Source organism: Ambystoma mexicanum, chromosome 1p (genome assembly GCF_040938575.1).
Source record: "Ambystoma mexicanum isolate Mex_15411 chromosome 1p, UKY_AmexF1_1, whole genome shotgun sequence".
In the NCBI taxonomy this organism is placed as follows: Eukaryota; Metazoa; Chordata; class Amphibia; order Caudata; family Ambystomatidae; genus Ambystoma; species Ambystoma mexicanum.
The window spans coordinates 439,846,277-439,865,361 of NC_090921.1; the positions used below are offsets into that span (position 1 = coordinate 439,846,277).

The 19,085-nt window shown below is 43.4% G+C and overlaps 1 protein-coding gene across 1 annotated transcript in view; it reads right to left on the minus strand.

Annotated features, from left to right (window-relative positions):
* Nucleotides 1-19,085, minus strand: part of LOC138572406 (uncharacterized) — a 606,109-nt gene that overhangs the window by 528,523 nt on the left and 58,501 nt on the right. The window contains exons 2-4 of the mRNA XM_069649265.1: nt 5,437-5,527; nt 3,010-3,117; nt 1,488-1,592 (exon numbers count right to left, since the gene is read on the minus strand). Coding sequence (XP_069505366.1) covers nt 1,488-1,592; nt 3,010-3,117; nt 5,437-5,507 — 284 coding nt within the window. The 5' untranslated portion in view covers nt 5,508-5,527. The remainder of the gene's footprint in view (nt 1-1,487; nt 1,593-3,009; nt 3,118-5,436; nt 5,528-19,085) is intronic.

Consider the following 19,085-nt stretch of genomic DNA (forward strand, 5'->3'; position numbering starts at 1 on the left):
AAACCATGACTCTTACATTAAAATTAGCTAAATTCTCCAAAAATACAGAATAAATACATTTCCAAAATGGTCTAATTGGAGAACACTGTCTATTCATTGGAAGTGAATCCAGATAGGATACCTGCCATACTCTCTACACATACATATAGACACAAGACTTCACACAAGGTCAAGTACAATTAAATGATGCTGGCTCATGGATTAGGAATAAGGGAGGGTAACTTTTAATTGGAAGAAAAGTAATCTGTGGATCTCTCTCATTTGCACAAGGGGAATTGTGGGAGTGTCTGCATTAAGAGGGGATGAGCTTGAAAACAAATAGCTGTTCCGGGCGGTCATATTTCTTTGCTGTCATTTGCACAATGGCAATTGTGAGAGATTCTGGGCTTAGTTGTGAGACTGTCTCTTTGGAGCGATACCTCTGAGGTGGCACACTGTAAGGTGGGAGGGCTTCCAGTAAAGAGCAGAGTCTAAGTTAATGGGAAACATTTATATGATGCCATGTGTGAGGGTCCACTATGTGTCATCATGAACCATATCAACACATACTTCTCTTTCTCCAGACACTGGGTACATGGGGTTGCAGACCACTATATTTTATGCCAAGGATCTTACTCAGGCATGCTGCTAGAGGTGTGGATGAACCACTGAGCAAGTTTATGATTGGGGTGTCCCCTATGTCAGGAATGTTTTGGTGTCATGTTGAATGGCATGCAGTGTGTCCAGGACCATGTGCCTACGTACTGTGCCACTTCTGTAAATATAGCAGAGATGGGATATGAAGACACTTAGGCACACATTAAGTTACAATAGCAGCAGACTTAAAAGAACTCAATGAGGACTGCCACCATACCGCAAAGGTAAACAAGGGTTACGCTTGTAGGCCATAGAGACTGAACATGTTGGCAATGGTATAGATTGGGATAGTGTTAGAGGAGTACAACTTGAGTCAAATAATCCTACATAATAAAAGGCATGATGTATGTTTTTCCAGTGCAATTATGCACAGAAGTGACTGCCTGCTTTGCCTGTAGTCACTGATAGAGGGAGAAGTTTCCTTAGGACATATAGTTATCCCACTATTTGTCCGATGCAGTCACGCACAGAAGAGACTGCCTGCTTTACCTATTGTCACTGCTAGAGGGAGCTGTTATAGGATATATGCTGGTTCTACTGTGTCAATGAAAATTGACTGTATAAGATTACATGAGGATACACCACATAACAATGAACACTCTGAAAATGTCTTTCTTTGTGCTCTTTGCACATGCACAAAGGCTTTCACACTAGTCTCTTTAGAATGCAATAATATTTGCATTTATCCCATATACATGTATTGGGGATATGATTGGTGTGAATCCTGCAAATAGATATATCAACAAGTCCAGCCTTACTGTGCTATAATGTAATCACAATCAAGCTTCCCTGACCAGTTTGTTAGACCACCGGGTATCTTAATCTACAACACTTCTGGTAAATTGACATACCTGTCTGGACCTTCACTGCAATGGTCTTTGGCATCTCTCAGCGAAGAAAGGTCCAGTTTGGAGCTGGGCCTTTCCCACCTCTGGTTGATCTGCATACCACTCCCCCTAAAGAGTTAATGAACAACAAAATATTTATGTATGTTGATTGTAGAGTCATTTTAAATTCAGCAAATACATAAAAATGTTCATTTCCAGGTCACTGGCTATTTTTAAGACTTTGTCAACCTGTCTTATGTGGTTTTGTGGAGATTCACGGCCAAATTATGGTGCAAAAAAGAACAATGTTTTAAACGTCAGAATACTAACTCCCACACAACATGACCAATTGTGCATGTGTAGACAATGCAAGATCCATGGTTGCTTTCCACGAGAAAATATGGAATACATTCAGCGTTCCAAGCCAGCACTAAGGCAGATATGCTGGGGAAACCAGAATGCTGACAGACCTTTTAAGGTACCTAGGGACAAGGCTGCAGGGTGTACAGTTGCATTTATTATTTTTTATGTTTTGTTCATTTTAAGTGTTTGTGCATTCTGCAACAAATGTGCAGATTCAGCTGCACCCCCAAACAGTTTCCATCAAGCAAAAGTAAACATTGCATTGGTGATCACGGAAGAAGCAGGTAACTGTTTTTAATCCAATAATTACATTTTATGAAAAGGAAGGACAATTTAAGAGACAGCATTCTGTATTTTCTTAGCAAACGAAACTATTAATAACATGAAATGAGTTGATGTTGTGGACATTATAAACTTGCTCTTTTTAACATTTAACATTTTAAAATGTGCATTTCTAATGATCATAGTCAATATATAGTGTAGTCAAAATAAGAATGTTACATATGTCTTACTGTGCAAATCGCGTTGCCAAAACCTGGAATACCCATATAAATTGTTTTCTCATAGACGATTATCATTATAAGATGGGAAGTCTGATACGTCCCTATTGCACTCTTTTGACACACAGAGTAAAGAAAGAGGAGGGGATAAATAGCACAAACAAAGGTTACTGGTCCCTTTTCATAAAATCAAATAACATTTTCAGAACTTAAGAATGGCTATGCATCTTTCTTATTTGGCACATTTTTCTGTGCTGAAACTGTTACATGCAAGAACCAATAAGTACATAATATATGCCGGTCTTGGTGAATTATAATCTTTGCAACCATAAAGCACTTTTTACGATATTATACTCATTCAGAGAGCCTTCGGTTGAAATGGCTGCAACATCAGTCACTACACTGGATTTGGGGGCTGTCCTACTTCTAATTTCAAGAGATGATGATTTCTCTTCAGCTCTCTTGGTTTTACAAGCCTCTCAGAATTTAGAAGAGGAAGAGCTTAGTCACAGGGTATGAATTTGCATGGGCATGCCGACTCCCCAATGCAGAGACATGCATGCCGACTCCCCGATGCAGAGACATGCATTCTATATATTGGATATTGATGATTAATATGCAATCCCCGCTTTATTGATTTACCTGCCAATTTTATTTTTAAAAAAGATCAAACCATTGCCTACCTGCTTTCAGCTTTTCTGTGATTTTCTTTAAAGTCTGTATAACTTGGAAGGTCGGTTTTCGAGGAAGGCTTTTCTTGCATTTGGCTGCTGATCGGTTGTGGGGTCTCCCTATTAAAGAAAGAGTGATATTGAGAAAAATATTGCATTGTAAACTACTCTTGTGTCCCACACAATTCCTCTGAAGTCGTTTCTGAGAAAAAAGGTGAAACCATTGTCCTACCAACAGAGAAGCGCTCCAAGAGTTTGAGTTTAAAATCTTTTTTTCATTATTGAATTATTTATCTGTAGCTAGATCTTATCTCAGCCAAAATGAACTTTGTATCGTATGGTGCGTAACTGAAGTGAGAACAGTGCAGGTCGAAGGCAATGAAAAATTGCTGCCTATCTAGGGATTCTGGTCCCAGTGCAAAGTAATATTAGGTGCCTGCCTGGGTCGGGGTTTTGCTCCTGGGCAAAGGGAAGACTAGATGGCTACCAGTTTTCTTTTTTTTTCTTTTTTATTTCTTTTATGTGTATAATTTATTACAAACGTTTACCTAGCGACTTAGCATGTCAACAGATTGAATATCAAAAACATCAGCTTTTAAAGAAACACAAAAGGAGAGACAACGTAGCGTCAACACATTCCAAGTTCTAGCTTTGATTTCCTCTCCTTTCTACGTGTCCTTCAAATTGCTTTATTTCCATCAAGATTTCCACCCAAAAAATGCATAGGCTCAAAATGAACCTGAAATCATTTCCACAGTAAAAATCATTCCCACGATCCATGTCGATCCATGGCGCTTCAGATAAAAGTTCTCCCAAAAATGTCTGTGTTTTGAAGGACTCACAACCCAGAAGCAGATGTATATTTTCTGTCTGCATGCTACAGAATTACAGAGATCGTCCGGAGTTCCTTCTTGATTCTGTGTGAAGAGGACTTCTTTCGTGTGGGTGACATTCATCCTAAACCTGAGCAATAGATTTCTCTGAGCAGGACTATGACATTTTCCTCAAATATTTAGGCACTATGTTCAACTATCTACTATTTGTTTTTAATAGCAGACACAGTTTGACTGATCCAGTTTGAGTTTTTGTGCGGTCCCAAACTGCACACCACAGTTATTGTTTTGTTTTGTGTGGGTTTGTCTTCAGCTCTAATTCGCTGGAACCTATGTAATTTAACATGCACTTACAGTTTGCAGACCATGATTTTAACACTGCATTGTGTTTAAGATCTCAAATTGCGCTGGGCTGTCTTCTATAATTGATTTTCTAAAAAGGCTAAGCGAGTTCCACATAACCCTCCCGTACACGTACATGGAGACTAGACCCAACTCCCATCTGATTGCAATTTATAGGGCGGGAGTTCGGAAGGCCGAGGATCTTTTTCCAGAAATGGCCCTCTAACAGGTCCCACGTTTCCCAGGATGTAGTGAGAGACACCTCGGCACCGTATGCCAAGACCGGAATGACTTTCATCTTGTAAAATTCAATGACCAGAGAAGGAGAATTGTCCATATTTTTTGTGGATTATTAGGCCATGGATTGTCGTCCCGGTTGGAATTCACGAACATGCCTAGATATTTTGTTACCTTCACTACTCGTATTATGTCTTTGCCAGGCCCCAACGGAGGGTCTTCTTTCTTGTGTTTTAAATCAGAAATGTAGAGACTGAAAAGTTCTGACGTCAGTGGGCATCCTTGTTTTACCCCTTTCTGAATGGTGATCTTATTTGATAGATGTCCAGCGTTATCTAACCGGATCTAAATTGATATATCTGTATGGAGGTTGTACCCGTTTTCTAGTGTGGATCCTAGTGCAAGGCAGGAATGGATGCTGACCTAGTTAGTGGTGTCCTGATTCCTCCAAACATAGCAAATGTTGATCCTATGCTGGGTTTGCTGCAGTGAACACATGCTCTGAGCAAAGAGTGATGATAGGAGGAGGTCAGAGGGAAATGTACCCTGCGTGTTATTTACAGGTGAAAATGTTCCGTACGTCAGGACAAACCATCTCTTGTGAGCCTCTCTGGGGGACTGTCGGCTTTAAATATCAAAAACGTTGCATATAGAAAAATGCTAACTTTGCTAAGTAGCTCCTTTTAAATTTGAGGGTAATGAAGCGATGCAACTTAAACACTAGATCTACAGGAATAGGATACAAAATGTGGTCAGAGAAAGCAAACAATATTTGAGAAGATGATACAGTCAAATACCCCAAAACATAGGTCATCTACAAACTATGATATCTGTCAAGGACTTGAGGCCGACAAAACAAACAACTGGAAATAGGAACAGCAAATAACCGTATATGAAAAATTATCATTCTGGCATCCTAGATGATGCCATACTACAAGCTACCAGAATGCATCACGACATATGCAATCCAATGAAGAAGGCTATTTATGCCACATACAATCAAGAATCCGTTTTGGCGCCCACTTACCTTTTGTGCTTGATTGACATTGAGTTTCGCCCTGTCAACTTATTCTCTGGCTGCACCAAAGAGCCCCCCATTGGCTAGATGGCCCTATGACCTGGAATGGGAAATGAGTAATAAGAGGATTCTTACAAAGCCTGGTCATATGTTGCCTGATAACGAAAGAAGGTGGTGCAGCCCCTCCCGACCCCCAACACCACAGGCAACTGATTAAAATACCATAAATCCTGTGGCTTCTAGAAATCCTATCAATCGTTAACTATACACATACCAGCGGTGCCAGTTCATCTTACCTTGATCTATAGTTGGTGGAAAACCTTACCACCTTAAACAAATAAAATAAAGAGGGGAGCATACTTGCTGGCAGATTAAAGAAAAATACTGCGCGGCCAGCATGAGAAAAGCATGCCTGTGGGTTGCAGAAAGAGAGAAAGGCAGGCTCAGTTGTTTACAGCATAAAGAAAATCGTTCAGGTGTCTTCAACCTATGGCTTTTGGACAACAACTTGCATGACCCCTCACCATTGACTATGCTTGGTAAGGCTGATGGTAGTTGCAGTCCAAAACATCTGTCGAGCCAAAGATTGCAGTCCCTAATCCATACCATCTGTCTGGATTCACATACTGAACATTGAATCGTAGGAACAAACAATTGCGATTCTTCACATGCACAACCCCAAATCAAGCTCACGCTACCACAGGTGATAGTCACTGGGTGATTCGTGATTTTAACTGCTACAGTTTGGATGTGTTTTACAGGAGTTCAATTTTAGATGCATGGAATATGTTTGTGTGAAATTAGAAAAATAATAAATATATTCTAATTTGTTGTGTTTGAAAATCACACTTTTTTTTTTTAAAACACCTTTTTATTGGCATTTGTTAGACAAAATAACAACCGATTGAGATCAAATTACTGGTGCATGCTTGGTTATGAGAAGGGTTCTTAATGCACATTTCCAGTTCGGGTTCGGATGAGTCATTGATTCTTTGCCCTTAGTTCTTTCTGTGGTCTCCACCATCCGCCCTCCCTCCCTCCGGGGTTGATCTCACAATGCTCCGTCCCTTCAGCCTCGTTAACTGTTTTTCCCCAACCAACCCCTATCCCCCTCAAGTGAGTTGCTTTCATGTGGCGCTGATAAGTGAATTGTCCTTGTTGTGGGGTGAAGGTGCGGAATGGTAGAGTTCATGCTGCTAACATGTGTTTCCTTCCAAGGTCCATCCCTTCCCCTGTTGCTGGTGTTACCCTCCTTCACCCTTCCTCGTCTAGGTGCATGGTTCTGTTAATTCCCTGAATTTCAGAGCTCTCGTGGGGTTGTGAGTCTGAAGTCGCATGAGGGCCGCTGTTTCCATTCTGCAGATTTTGGCGATAAGTGTGGTTCGTGCTGTCGAGGGTGGGGGGTCTTTGGTTTCCAATGAGTTGCGTGCTGTGAACAGTATTATGTTTATAAGTTTGCGTGTGAGCCCCTCCTCATGTAGGTCATTGGCCTCCGCCCCGAGGAGCATCACATCAGGTGTAAATGCAACTGTGGCCCCAGCGATGTCATTTAGCTGTTTATGGTCTTCCCTCCAGTATGGGGTGATCCTAGGACAGTGCCAGAGTATGTGTCCGAAGGTACCTGTGGCTCCACATTCCCGCCAGCATTCGTCTGGAAAATCATACTTTTAAATGATGGTGACTGCTCCATAAGGGGACAACCATTGAGTTTCACTGATGGAAATGTGTAAATTATGCAAAAAATATGTAATCTAACCCAGGATGCACCTCAGAAAATGTCTAATCTAATCTAACAATATAATAAAAGGCCAGATGTATGTTTGTCCCTGTATTTTGTCCGATGCAGTAGCTTCGCCTGTTGTCACTGGTAGAGGGAGCTGTTGCCTTAGCGTATACAGTGGTGCAATGCGCATATCTTCACCTGTTGTCACTGTTAGAGGGAGCTGTAAGCTTAGGATCTATAGTGGCCCTACTGTGTCAATGAAAACCTGCACTTTGGCCTGTGCACATTGGCCTGTAAACTAGTACAACTACATTTCAGTACATATTCTTGTGTGTTTCTTACGAATATTGTGTATCACCAAAGTGGTGATCTCAGTAAATGATGTCATAATACCCAACCGGACCTTATTAAAGAGATGCCCATGCAGCATCCCCATTGTCGAGGATTGTTGGCTATGCAGGCTTGGGAAAAGAGAGCATGAACAGTGGTGTCTTTCCACTACTCATCTTCTGTAGTGGTCATCTTAGTTCAGAATACCAGGGGTATCTTTTACCAGAAAGACAATATGATTATTAATTCATACTGATGCTATACAAAATAGCCACCCATTCAAAACCAAAATAATACATTCATTAATCTACACTTCAACAGGACGAATCAGCTGTACACACATATCTTCCATTCGTTGTGCAATACAATCTACAGAGCGGCTCTGTGATAGGGAAGGGAGCCCTAGGGCCTGATTCATGGAATGTTTATCACGGTGCAAAGTGACTGTGCACTGCCAACAAACACCCTGATTCACAGAGTGGTGCAAAGTGTATTTTGGCAGTGGAAAGTCACTTTCACCACGCAAAAAATTGCATGAATCAGGCCCTTTGTCTCTCCATGGCCTTCGCTATGAGTGTGCCAGTAACGGTAAAAAAAGGTGGGATATGGAAATAGCACCTGTTTGACCTACCTCCTGCCTCCTGGTGAGGGGATTGGGGAACCATCATATTCCCTGGGAAGCACATGACTGAATGACAACAATATTATGAGGTCAAATATCGAATCTTTACTCAAAGTTCCTACTTCTGAATTTTAAATAAGCACCCGAGTATTCTAAATCTTTTGTTCCTATACAAACAAAAGGGCTTTCCTTCAATGAGGCAAAACAAAGGTTTGTAATGGGAACAATAAACGGGGGTGTTAAAGTGAGCATCTCCGATGGCCACCTTTTCACAACCTTTTCCATGTAATGCGGAAAGGTATCAGGAATAACACTTTTCTGCATTAAAAAAAATACACACTAGCGGAATAAACCACTATCCATTTCCACCCTATAATACATGCACATTTCCAGAAACACTGCATGGGGTATTTCTCAAATTGCTATTATTACAAACAATCTGGTGTATTTCTTATAATGAGGCATGATTTGAAAAATGACCACATGGGACCACGGTAATTGCTACACGTGGTCATTCTTTACAAACGGATAATGAGTCGTGAGCAGGAAGGGGCAGAAGGGCTGTGTTGCCCACCTTGCACTCTGTGGGGTTATTGCTTGGCATTTTTCCACGGTTCTGCCGAGCCTCCCAAGAGATGCCTGATTACATGTCAATGGGTACTAATAATAGGACAGATTCTAGTTCTTTGGTGGCTGCATTTCAGAATAAACGTATATTATGGTAATTCTATTATTTAAGCAAACGATATTTAGGTACTAGCCAATCTGTTCGTCTGCCCATTTGTTTGAGTTATTTCTTACACATTTCGCTGGCAAATGTAGATGGGGATTTAGGTGTAGGTATTTATAAAGGTGAGGGGTGTGGGGACAGGGGGATCTCCTCTCGCTTTTTTTTGCTGTGAAATGTGTTATAAAAAAAAGAAATTCGAGCAGATGGGCCTCAAACGAATGTTTTCAAGGAAACATCATAGCACCGATTTTTGTTAGTGCTGTGTCTCGAATGTAGCCGACATAATGTGCGACACAACACTCTTTTTCAGGATTATCTGGATGGTTGGGCAAGGGCAGGCTAACCATTAAAGGAGAGTTCCGGGACTTTTTTTTTATTGTCCCTACGGGTCGGCCATGTGTTTGTAAGCATAAATCGGTAGATCGTAGGAAACTTTCCTATGGACCTTACCCGACTTTTCGCCCCTTATCGCACTCGAAATCAGCCTCCATTTTGTGATAATCCTATCATTCCGCCGCATCGACCTGGCTCACCTGCCTTTGCGGCACTAAATCAAATCCCCCGCCCCTGAGCCTGACATCAGCAGACGCGTACTGCCCATTTCAAGCACGTCTCGTGTCAACAATCGCTGCGCCTCAGCTATTGACGTGTTGCCATGGAAATGGCAGGACGCCTCTTTCCCCAATAAGTATAAACAGACCGTTTCACAACATACAGCAGCAGATTTTCGATTCCATTCCTCTCTCTGTGTTACTTTGAGTATTCTGTGACTCGTTTCAGTGCTCTGGTCAGCTACCTTCGCCGCTTGTAGCCCGTGTGAACAGATACCAGTACCACCGCTATAAATTATTTTACTATCTTTACCGCACAATGGCCACAATAATGCCGTATATGTACGAGCCCGAGTACACCGAGGAAGAACTACTGGAAAGGCAAGCACGCGAAAACGATGGGGATTCGGACGGCAGTTGGGAGGACCAGTCAACGGATGAAGAGCCTGGACCATGTCGCATGGACGGCGTCTCCACCTGGTGCACGTGCAATCGGTGCGAGCTAATGCCAACTGAGGAGGAGAACTGCTGCTGCCGTGAAAATTCCGGGTGCTTGGCCTACATTTCGGAAAGCGAGCAAAGTCAGCAGGAAGGCGAGCAAAGTCCGCAATGCATCACCGAGCTGCCAGAGTTCAGGGAAGCCTGCCTCTCACGGACAGTGTTGAGGATGATGATGGTGCTTATGCACGAACTTCGTGGCACTGTTCGTCCGCGTAATCCGAGTAACGAGTAAGTATACTCTGTTTGTGATGTCAGTGATGCCACCACTATTTCATGGTCGTCTCCCACATATAAAATTACATTTACATATCATTGGAACGCATGTAAATTGGTTCCATATAGTGCATTTTCTAGATATAATTTTTTTCTAAGAAAAATGACATGTGTTACCTGAATCGACATTGATAAGAAAGTTTGGTCAGTTTAATACAGTTTGCATCTTTTTTTTTCACAGGTGGTACAGGCTGGTGGCCTATCGTTGCTTCACTTGGTGGCTTCACGGGAGGCTCGGACACCGCGTTCGGAGAGTAATACCTGCCTGTGCGGTACTTGCCATTAGACAACATTTCCCCAGTGACAGTGGACAATACCGCGGATTTTCCCTCGATGTGCTGCAACCTCAACTTTACAATGTGTAATGTTTATTATTTATGTTTAATTAAAATCTAAAATAAAGCCCAACATATATTTTAACAATGGTTGTTTTGATTTTTTAAATGAATCTAGTGTATATTCTCCTGGGAGGGTGAGGTATTTATAAACTCACCCCCCTGCCTTCCATGTAGTAGATCCTGCAGCCATCCTCTTACATTCAGTTAGATGGCCTCTCCTTGGTGAGGCCCTGCGGCAAACGGGTCTTGTCTGCACGACCACCGCCCCGATCCACCCCCCGCCCTATCAAAGGCAGTTCGCACCGGGGTACTTGAGCTGCTGGCAAGTGGAGCTGTCAGGGAGCGATAAAGGCCAAGAGGTGCCAAAGACCATGTACACTTCAAAGTGGTCTATAGAGCATGGGTTTGTTGTTCCCATGTCTACCTCCAGACCCCGTGTCTCCTGCCAAGCATCCCCCTCACGCTGGACGGCCCCCTGCAATCCACATAAGTGTGTCTCCATTCACGAGTCTTCCTGTGTCTTGTCTGCACGACCACCGCCCCGATCCACCCCCCGCCCTATCAAAGGCAGTTCGCACCGGGGTACTTGAGCTGCTGGCAAGTGGAGCTGTCAGGGAGCGATAAAGGCCAAGAGGTGCCAAAGACCATGTACACTTCAAAGTGGTCTATAGAGCATGGGTTTGTTGTTCCCATGTCTACCTCCAGACCCCGTGTCTCCTGCCAAGCATCCCCCTCACGCTGGACGGCCCCCTGCAATCCACATAAGTGTGTCTCCATTCACGAGTCTTCCTGTGTCTTGTCTGCACGACCACCGCCCCGATCCACCCCCCGCCCTATCAAAGGCAGTTCGCACCGGGGTACTTGAGCTGCTGGCAAGTGGAGCTGTCAGGGAGCGATAAAGGCCAAGAGGTGCCAAAGACCATGTACACTTCAAAGTGGTCTATAGAGCATGGGTTTGTTGTTCCCATGTCTACCTCCAGACCCCGTGTCTCCTGCCAAGCATCCCCCTCACGCTGGACGGCCCCCTGCAATCCACATAATGCCACGACATATACACGTCATTCATTCACAAACACACCCCTGGTTCGAATTCTTTATAACCCACCTCATATTTCTAATGAGAACTTCTTTGCGCTTTGCTAGTCAACCCGTGAAGGTGCTGGTTATCTGCTCTTCGTCTCTGTGAACTTCCGTGACCACTTTGAGCAAACTCGTCAGTTTGCAACCTGTGAACTGCTCCCTGTTCTACGACAAGAAACTACTCTGATCCCTGCATCTAACTGTTTGTTCGTCAAGGTAAGTCCATGTACCATAATCATTTTGCGTCCAATTTTTTAATTTATATCTATTTGCTAGTAGTCATCAAATTGCATCCATGTTTTCTTTTCGTTCACGACAGTACATGCAAGGAACTAGTCACATGTTCTGAGTTTAGTCAAATTACTTTTTCTATTTTTTGAAAGTTATTGAAATACTTATCCGCATGTGAATAACGTGTATAGTTCCAAGAACCAAAACGGACCTTGCATTGAACCTTTTATGTGTCATTTACTGTTTTAACACATTGGTATTCATAGAGAATTGTTGATCTTTACTTTTCAGAACTTTCCATAATGCCTGCCTGTTCCATTGGCGGTTGCCCTTCGAAGACCCATAACAAATCTGAAGGTACTATAATGCATGTTTTCCCTAAGACAATAGATCAGATAAGAGGATGGGTCCGATATTGCGGATATCCAGCCTCTGAGCTAGAAAGTAGAGTCCTAGAAGTCTTTGCGGACAAGAGGGGTGATCGATACCGCATCTGCAGCAGGCACTTTAGCCCAGACATGTACTCCACATCATTGCTAATAAAGAAGAAAACACCGCGAGCGAGGCGAAAATTGCTCTCAACCGCTATTCCCACTCTATTCGTCCACATGCCTCCACTGGTGAGTCAAGTTTACGGATCTAGTTCTCGGCCTTGCGGTAGTGTGTAGCAGTAGCTAACAATAATTTCCCCATTTATGTATCCACTCAATATGAAGGCGGAAGATTCTCCATCCGTGTCGTTATTGCAGTCATCAGCCACTTCAAGCGCCTATCGGGTAATCTTACTTAGCTATTCTGACACTGACTTGTTTTAGGCATGTAAATCAATAGTTTTAATTGATCGTGTAATTATTTTACCTAATGGTACACCCTTGTACTCGTCCTCTAGTCTTTGTTTTCAGTTATAATTATTGTTATCCAAAATAATGCAAGTACTGTCTTTCAGGGAGATGCTGAGGAGTCCAACGCATTGACGACAACCGTAGATGTCACTCAGATGCTCGAGGTACGTTTCTTTCGTTTTTAGCCATTGATATGTCCTTCTGTCGTCGCCCTCCTATTTGTCTTCTTTTTTCAATATTGTGTTCATTACTAATGAAAGTCCTATGTTTCAGGGAGTCGATGGAGCATTAGTCCAAGTAGAAGGGGGAGCATGCAGTTACGGGTCGGCGCAACAGCTTGCAGAAGTGTGCACCGCAGTTACATCGTCCCTTGATGTTCTTATGCATTTCGAGGTATGGATACTGACAGTTCGATCAAGCGAAATCATATGACGTGATTACATCCGCTATACTTCCTTCTTTATTAACGCAAGTACTATGTTTCAGGGAGATGACGGAGCTTCTTCTACAAGAACATCACCCCTAGTAGTTGATGCAGATCTCTGGGTGGTGACACTTCCAACGATCGAGCAAATCGAATCATATTTACATATCCATTATTTATTTTAGACAACTGATCATTTGTGCAGGTCTATTTAGATGAGCCGTTGACGCCTGCTCAAAGTTTATGTTCTTTTTAACAAAATAGAAAAGCATACTAATGCAATTACTGTGTTTCAGGGAGTTGCTGAAGCGTCATCTTCAATAATATCATCAATGGAAGTCTATGCGGAGCCCGAGGTATGGATCTTGACAGTTCAATCTAACTAGATCAACAATGCGTGAACTATTGTCGTTTGAATGTTCTACACAATGCGTTCATTCGTGTTTTGCTATTGAGATGTACGTATGGGTATTGGTCCCCAAGTACATTTTGTGTTTTCAATATTATTATACATACTAATGAAAGTTCTATGTTTCAGGGAGTCGATGGAGCCTCAGTGAGTGATGGATGTGCTTATCATGAAAATATAGTCGTTGCAGCGCGAGAGGAAGTGGAGACATGCACACACGAGTCGGAGCAACAGCGTCCAGATGTTGAAGTTCGAGGCAAGAAAGTTTCAAAGAAAAGAAAGCAAAAGAAGGTTAGTGTCCTGTTCACTATATTATGTTGTCTTTCACTGTCAATAGTTCAATACTGTAAGTTGTGTTTAAACTGAACATCCCTTTTCTAATCTGTCCTCTAGTTGCGAGTGGGTGTAAGAACTAAATCTACACAGACAGTGAAGCGAACGAGAGATGTTGCTTGTCAAACCTTTTGGCAGGGACTTGAGACTGGAGATGCATCGTGCCAATGGGAAGAATATGAAGTGATTGACAACGGAGCTATACCACCACCAGCCATTGATAGTGAATGTCCTCCTGGTAGTTTGGATGCAGTCGGAGATCAATTCACAGAATCCACACCCGCAAAAAATAAGAGCGCGCGAAAGTTGAAGACATTGTTTTTTTCTCCCATCTCCGGACAAGGAACAGATGTTGCAATGGAAGAGAATGACGTGGACGACAATGAAACACCATCAATATCACTCAGCATAGCGGAAGACGATATCAGAGATTGTACCTTTCATGCGAGTGACATGTCCTCAACGTTACAGGCCGAACCAGCTGGGATGCAGAGTGAAAGTATAAGGAAAGAGGCCAAATTCATTGTATTCGATAGCTGTTTGATGGATATTATTATGATGATGAAATGTGGGCATTCGGTTGGTGGGGAAGTATGTGGGGAGCCATTGATTAATGTGACTCGTGCAATTCGAGGCACTAACCTTAAAATACATGCCACCTGTACACAATATCATCCGTTCGCATGGTCTGCACAACCCATGCTGGGGCAACTGCCAGCAGGCAATCTACTTTGTGCAGCGGCCGCACTTTTTAGTGGTTCAAGTTTTAAAAAGTTACAGTATTTCTTTCAGTTTGTGGGAATCCATTTCATTGCGAAAAGTCAGTTCTACAAATACCAAACCGATTATCTATTTCCAGCCATCAGCGAAGCTTGGAGAATGGAAAAAATGTCAATGGAAAGTACATTCGCGGGCAAACGCTTCAGGCTAGCCGGTGATGGACAGTGCGACAGCCCAGGATTTTCAGCCAAGTACTGCACCTACCACTTTCAGGACATGGAAAGTAAGAAAATTGTGAGTTCGGTGGTCGTGCAGGTGTCACAAAGTACATCCTCAGTGGCCATGGAGAAAGTTGGCTTTGTAGCATCATTGCAAGAACTACAATCGCGGGGAATGGTGATCGACCTGATAGCCACGGACAGACACGTTTCAATTGCCAAGACAATGAGAGAACAGTACAAAAATATAAATCACCAATTTGACGTTTGGCATCTTGCAAAATCAATCAATAAAAAATTGTCTGCTGCAGGTAAAAAAAAAGAATTGCAAGGTATTTCACAGTGGTCCAAGTCAATCAGCAACCATCTTTGGTGGAGCTCAAAAACATGTGAAGGGTCGTTGGAAATTCTACTGGAAAAATGGCGGTCAGTAATGTTGCACTGTAGCAACGTACATCGATGGTCGACAAATGAGCATTTCCACAAATGTGAACATGGCCATTTGTCCACAGAGGAGGCACGGAAGAAGAAGTGGTTGATTCCTTCATCACCCACTCACAAAGCCATTGAAAAGATTGTATTTGATAAAACTATAACAAAAGCTTTGAGGGGACTCACGGAATTCTGCCACACAGGAGATTTGGAGGTGTTCCACAATATGTGCCTCAAGTACAGGCCCAAAAGATTGCATTTTGGCATGGAAGGCATGATAAATCGGACTCTTTTAGCGGTCTTGGCACATAACCATAATGTTGGCCGTCAACAAAGTAGGACGACCGGAACTTTAGGGACGCTTCGCTACAATAAGGCCTTCACTAAAAGAAGTAAACAATGGGTGATCAAACCAGTGTTTGAGGATATGCAATATGAGTTTATTGAGAGACTTATCGTAGATGTCCTCGATAGGCACATACATGGAGTGGTGAACGAACCTATGCAGGGGACAACTGCATTGCCACCCAACATTGCCTCTGTTCCATGTCCACCTAAAGCAGAGCTCATTGAGAAATACACATCACGGTTTAAATGATTGTAATTTGATTGTCTGTTCTCTCGAGTCTCCTCATGTTGCAGGCCCATTGCAATTAAACCAAACAGTAATATAAATCATTTTTACAAAAATTATAGAATGTTTCCGTATTGCAAAAACATGGCCGACCCATAGGGACAATAAAAAAAAAGGCACGCAGACAAGATGTCCCTAAAACTAACTGCAGCTAACTAGAAATGTGTGCTCGCTCAAAGTGAAGGTCAGCTGCTTTGATGTTTTGCTCGGGTGGCGGAACGGCCCACGACCCAATATAAGGTTCTATTGTGATTTGACCTTGACAGGCCGGGACCATCCTGAAAGACTAAGAAAAGATAATGAATAAAATTTCAGAAACGAAACGATGAGCCACGTTCATTAGAAGAAGTAACGTCGGCAAAGAAGGAGTGGTGTTTCGGGTCTGCCCTACACAGAGACACAATGGAAAATGCAAATATAATGTAAGTAACTTTTGATGAGTTTATACCGCAATTTCATTACTATACAGTGGCTTTAAAGACGGGTTCAGTTGTACTTGTTCGTTCTATGTGGCATATTGTTTTCTACCGCGCACTATCTTGAGGAGAAACATCTGCTTTTACTGAAGCACCTCAAAACCTTCCTCTTTGCTTCTGCTTTCTCTCTCCCTCTCCCCTGCTACAACTGGTCCACTGTCTGCGACCTCAGTCCTGGGCCCTTCCACTCTCCACCTGCACTCCCCCCCCCCTCCATGCCTCGCCACGCCTTTAAACACTTGTGTACACCCAGTAGCGCTGTCCTCGCTATGAAATGAATAATTTTAATAAGGATCTGATGGTGAGACTAATTTCATTTTTTATGTTTTTAGGTACATCATTCACTACTGTCTGTGTCACGAGTACCAGACACCGGCGGACGGCTTCTACAGCCGCCAGTTGCTTCTCCGCGTGAACAACGTTACCACCCTGACCATTTTATGGGACGATCGCCAAGTACAAGTATGCCCTTACGCGGTACTAACGGTTAGATGCAACATACCTACCATTGTGGTGGCCTAGCGCCTCGTTGTTGGAACAGCCATGCGATTATCAGTGCGACAGAAGAGCTTATTTTTATCGTAAACCAACACCCTGTGTACTGCACACGAACATCGCTTCCCTCAAGACGAACTAATTTGGATCGAGAGCAAAGAAAAATGCAAATCGCTGAATATTCTCTAAACATTTGATGTCCAATAAACGTACTTTGCCAAATGTACAATCTTGCCGTTTGCTTTTAAACCACGGTTTCACATTCCGAATTGTGGTGCTGTATTGTGAGATGCTCTAAGACCCTGTGTACAGCAAAGGACCATCGCGTTCCTCAATACGAACTTTTTGGAACATGAGCAAATAAAAATGCAAATCGCTGAATATTCTCTAAACATTTGATGTCAAATAAATGTACTTTACCACATTTACAATCTTGCGGTTTGATTTCAAAGTACAGTTTCATATTCCGAATTGTGGTGCGCTGTATTGTGAGCTGATCTGTGTTGATTTCCGGGGTCTGTGTGGAGTCGCGTAGAAGACGCCTGGGCGCGTTTGCCTACGCAGCACAGTCACGTCACGGATAGAGGCGGGGAATATGAATGTTTTGATAAAGTCTGTTTCAGGGGCGGGGGATTTGATTTAGTGCCGCAAAGGCAGGTGAGCCAGGTCGATGCGGCGGAATGATAGGATTATCACAAAATGGAGGCTGATTTCGAGTGCGATAAGGGGCGAAAAGTCGGGTAAGGTCCATAGGAAAGTTTCCTACGATCTACCGATTTATGCTTACAAACACATGGCCGACCCGTAGGGACAATAAAAAAAAAGTCCCGGAACTCTCCTTTAATTATTTTAATTATGTGAAACGGTCAGGGCCATGGCCCTGTTAAGGGGAAATAGGTACCCGTCCAAGAAGTTGGGTGAGGGAATTTGGGAGAGGTGGGTCTTAGTCACTGAAAGCCCCTCATGCGGCATGAATGTTGACAATGGCACCAACCTCTGTCACAGAATACCTTCAAGGCAGTTTTCTGGCCAGTGTGCTCTCTTTTCTCTTTCAGCACTACAACTCTCAGAGCGCATCTGGGTCCCACCAAGAAAACCCGGACCGGAGGCAGGGGAACAGAATCAAGAATCAAGAACAGATATGGAATGGACTTGAATTCCTCTTGTCAAACAGAGGCAGGACTCCAACACCTGACCTACCAACCACAGTCAGACCCCAGGCAATTGGTGTGGCAACAAAAAAGGTACTGAGAGTGAGGAGACACTGCAAAAGAGTAGGAGAAATACAGAAAGCCTTCCCAAACTGAATTTGAAACTAGACGTACCAGCACAGGAGTGAAATCACAAAGAAAACAAGCAGCCTGAGTAGCTGGCTGCCATCAGAGACTGCGGACAACACCATGCTAGAAAAGGAGGGAGGTTGGAGGATTTTCTCCCAATTCTTTCACCAATATAACTCAGGAAAAAGACAGGCACCGATTAGCCCATATCACCAGGTGAGCGCTGCATCCAAGGAAAGGGGAGAGGACAGAACCAGTAGAACACATTATATAAGGAGAATTAATGAGAGACAAAGTGTGGGATGCAGTGGCGAGGTCAGTGGAGGCTGAGGTGGACCGAGAGACCAGGAGGAGGATGGTCATTGGAGCGGAGTAATGAAGAGTTGATGCCCAAGTTGGGGTAGAGAGCAGGTGACATTTTTGTGTGAGAAACTGGTAACAGTTGTGTGTAGTGTTGCATGGGAGAAGCAGGGGTTAGAGGGAGTATATGGCAGTAGCCAGAGATGTGGTGAGGGCTGAGTGTACTAGGATGGGGAGTTAATTGGAAGCGATACATTGAGTGAGAGTGTGGTAGGGTTTGGGCAAATAGGTGTAGATAGTGGGTTGTATACAGTAGATAGATGAGAAGGATGAGCAGGGTGCCATATCCCTGAGAAGGTGAGCAGGGCACCATATCCCTGGGAGGGTGAGCAGGGCGCCATACCCTTGGGAGGGTGAGCAGAGTGCCATATCCCTGTGAGGGTGAGCAGGGCCCCATATCCCTGGGAGGGTGAGCAGAGCACCATATCTCTGGGAGGGTGAGCAGGGCATCATATCCATGGCAGGGTGAGCAGGGCGCCATATCCCTGGGAGGGTGAGCAGAGTGCCATATCCCTGAGTGGGGATTGAAAGGGGCTGAGAGTAGAGGTGTGAGGAAGGGGATATTGAAGTAGCAGGAGAGAGGAAGGAGAGGATGAATGAGAGAAAAGGCAGAGGTGTCTGTTACTGCTACAAGAAAGCTATCTAGTACCACTGAC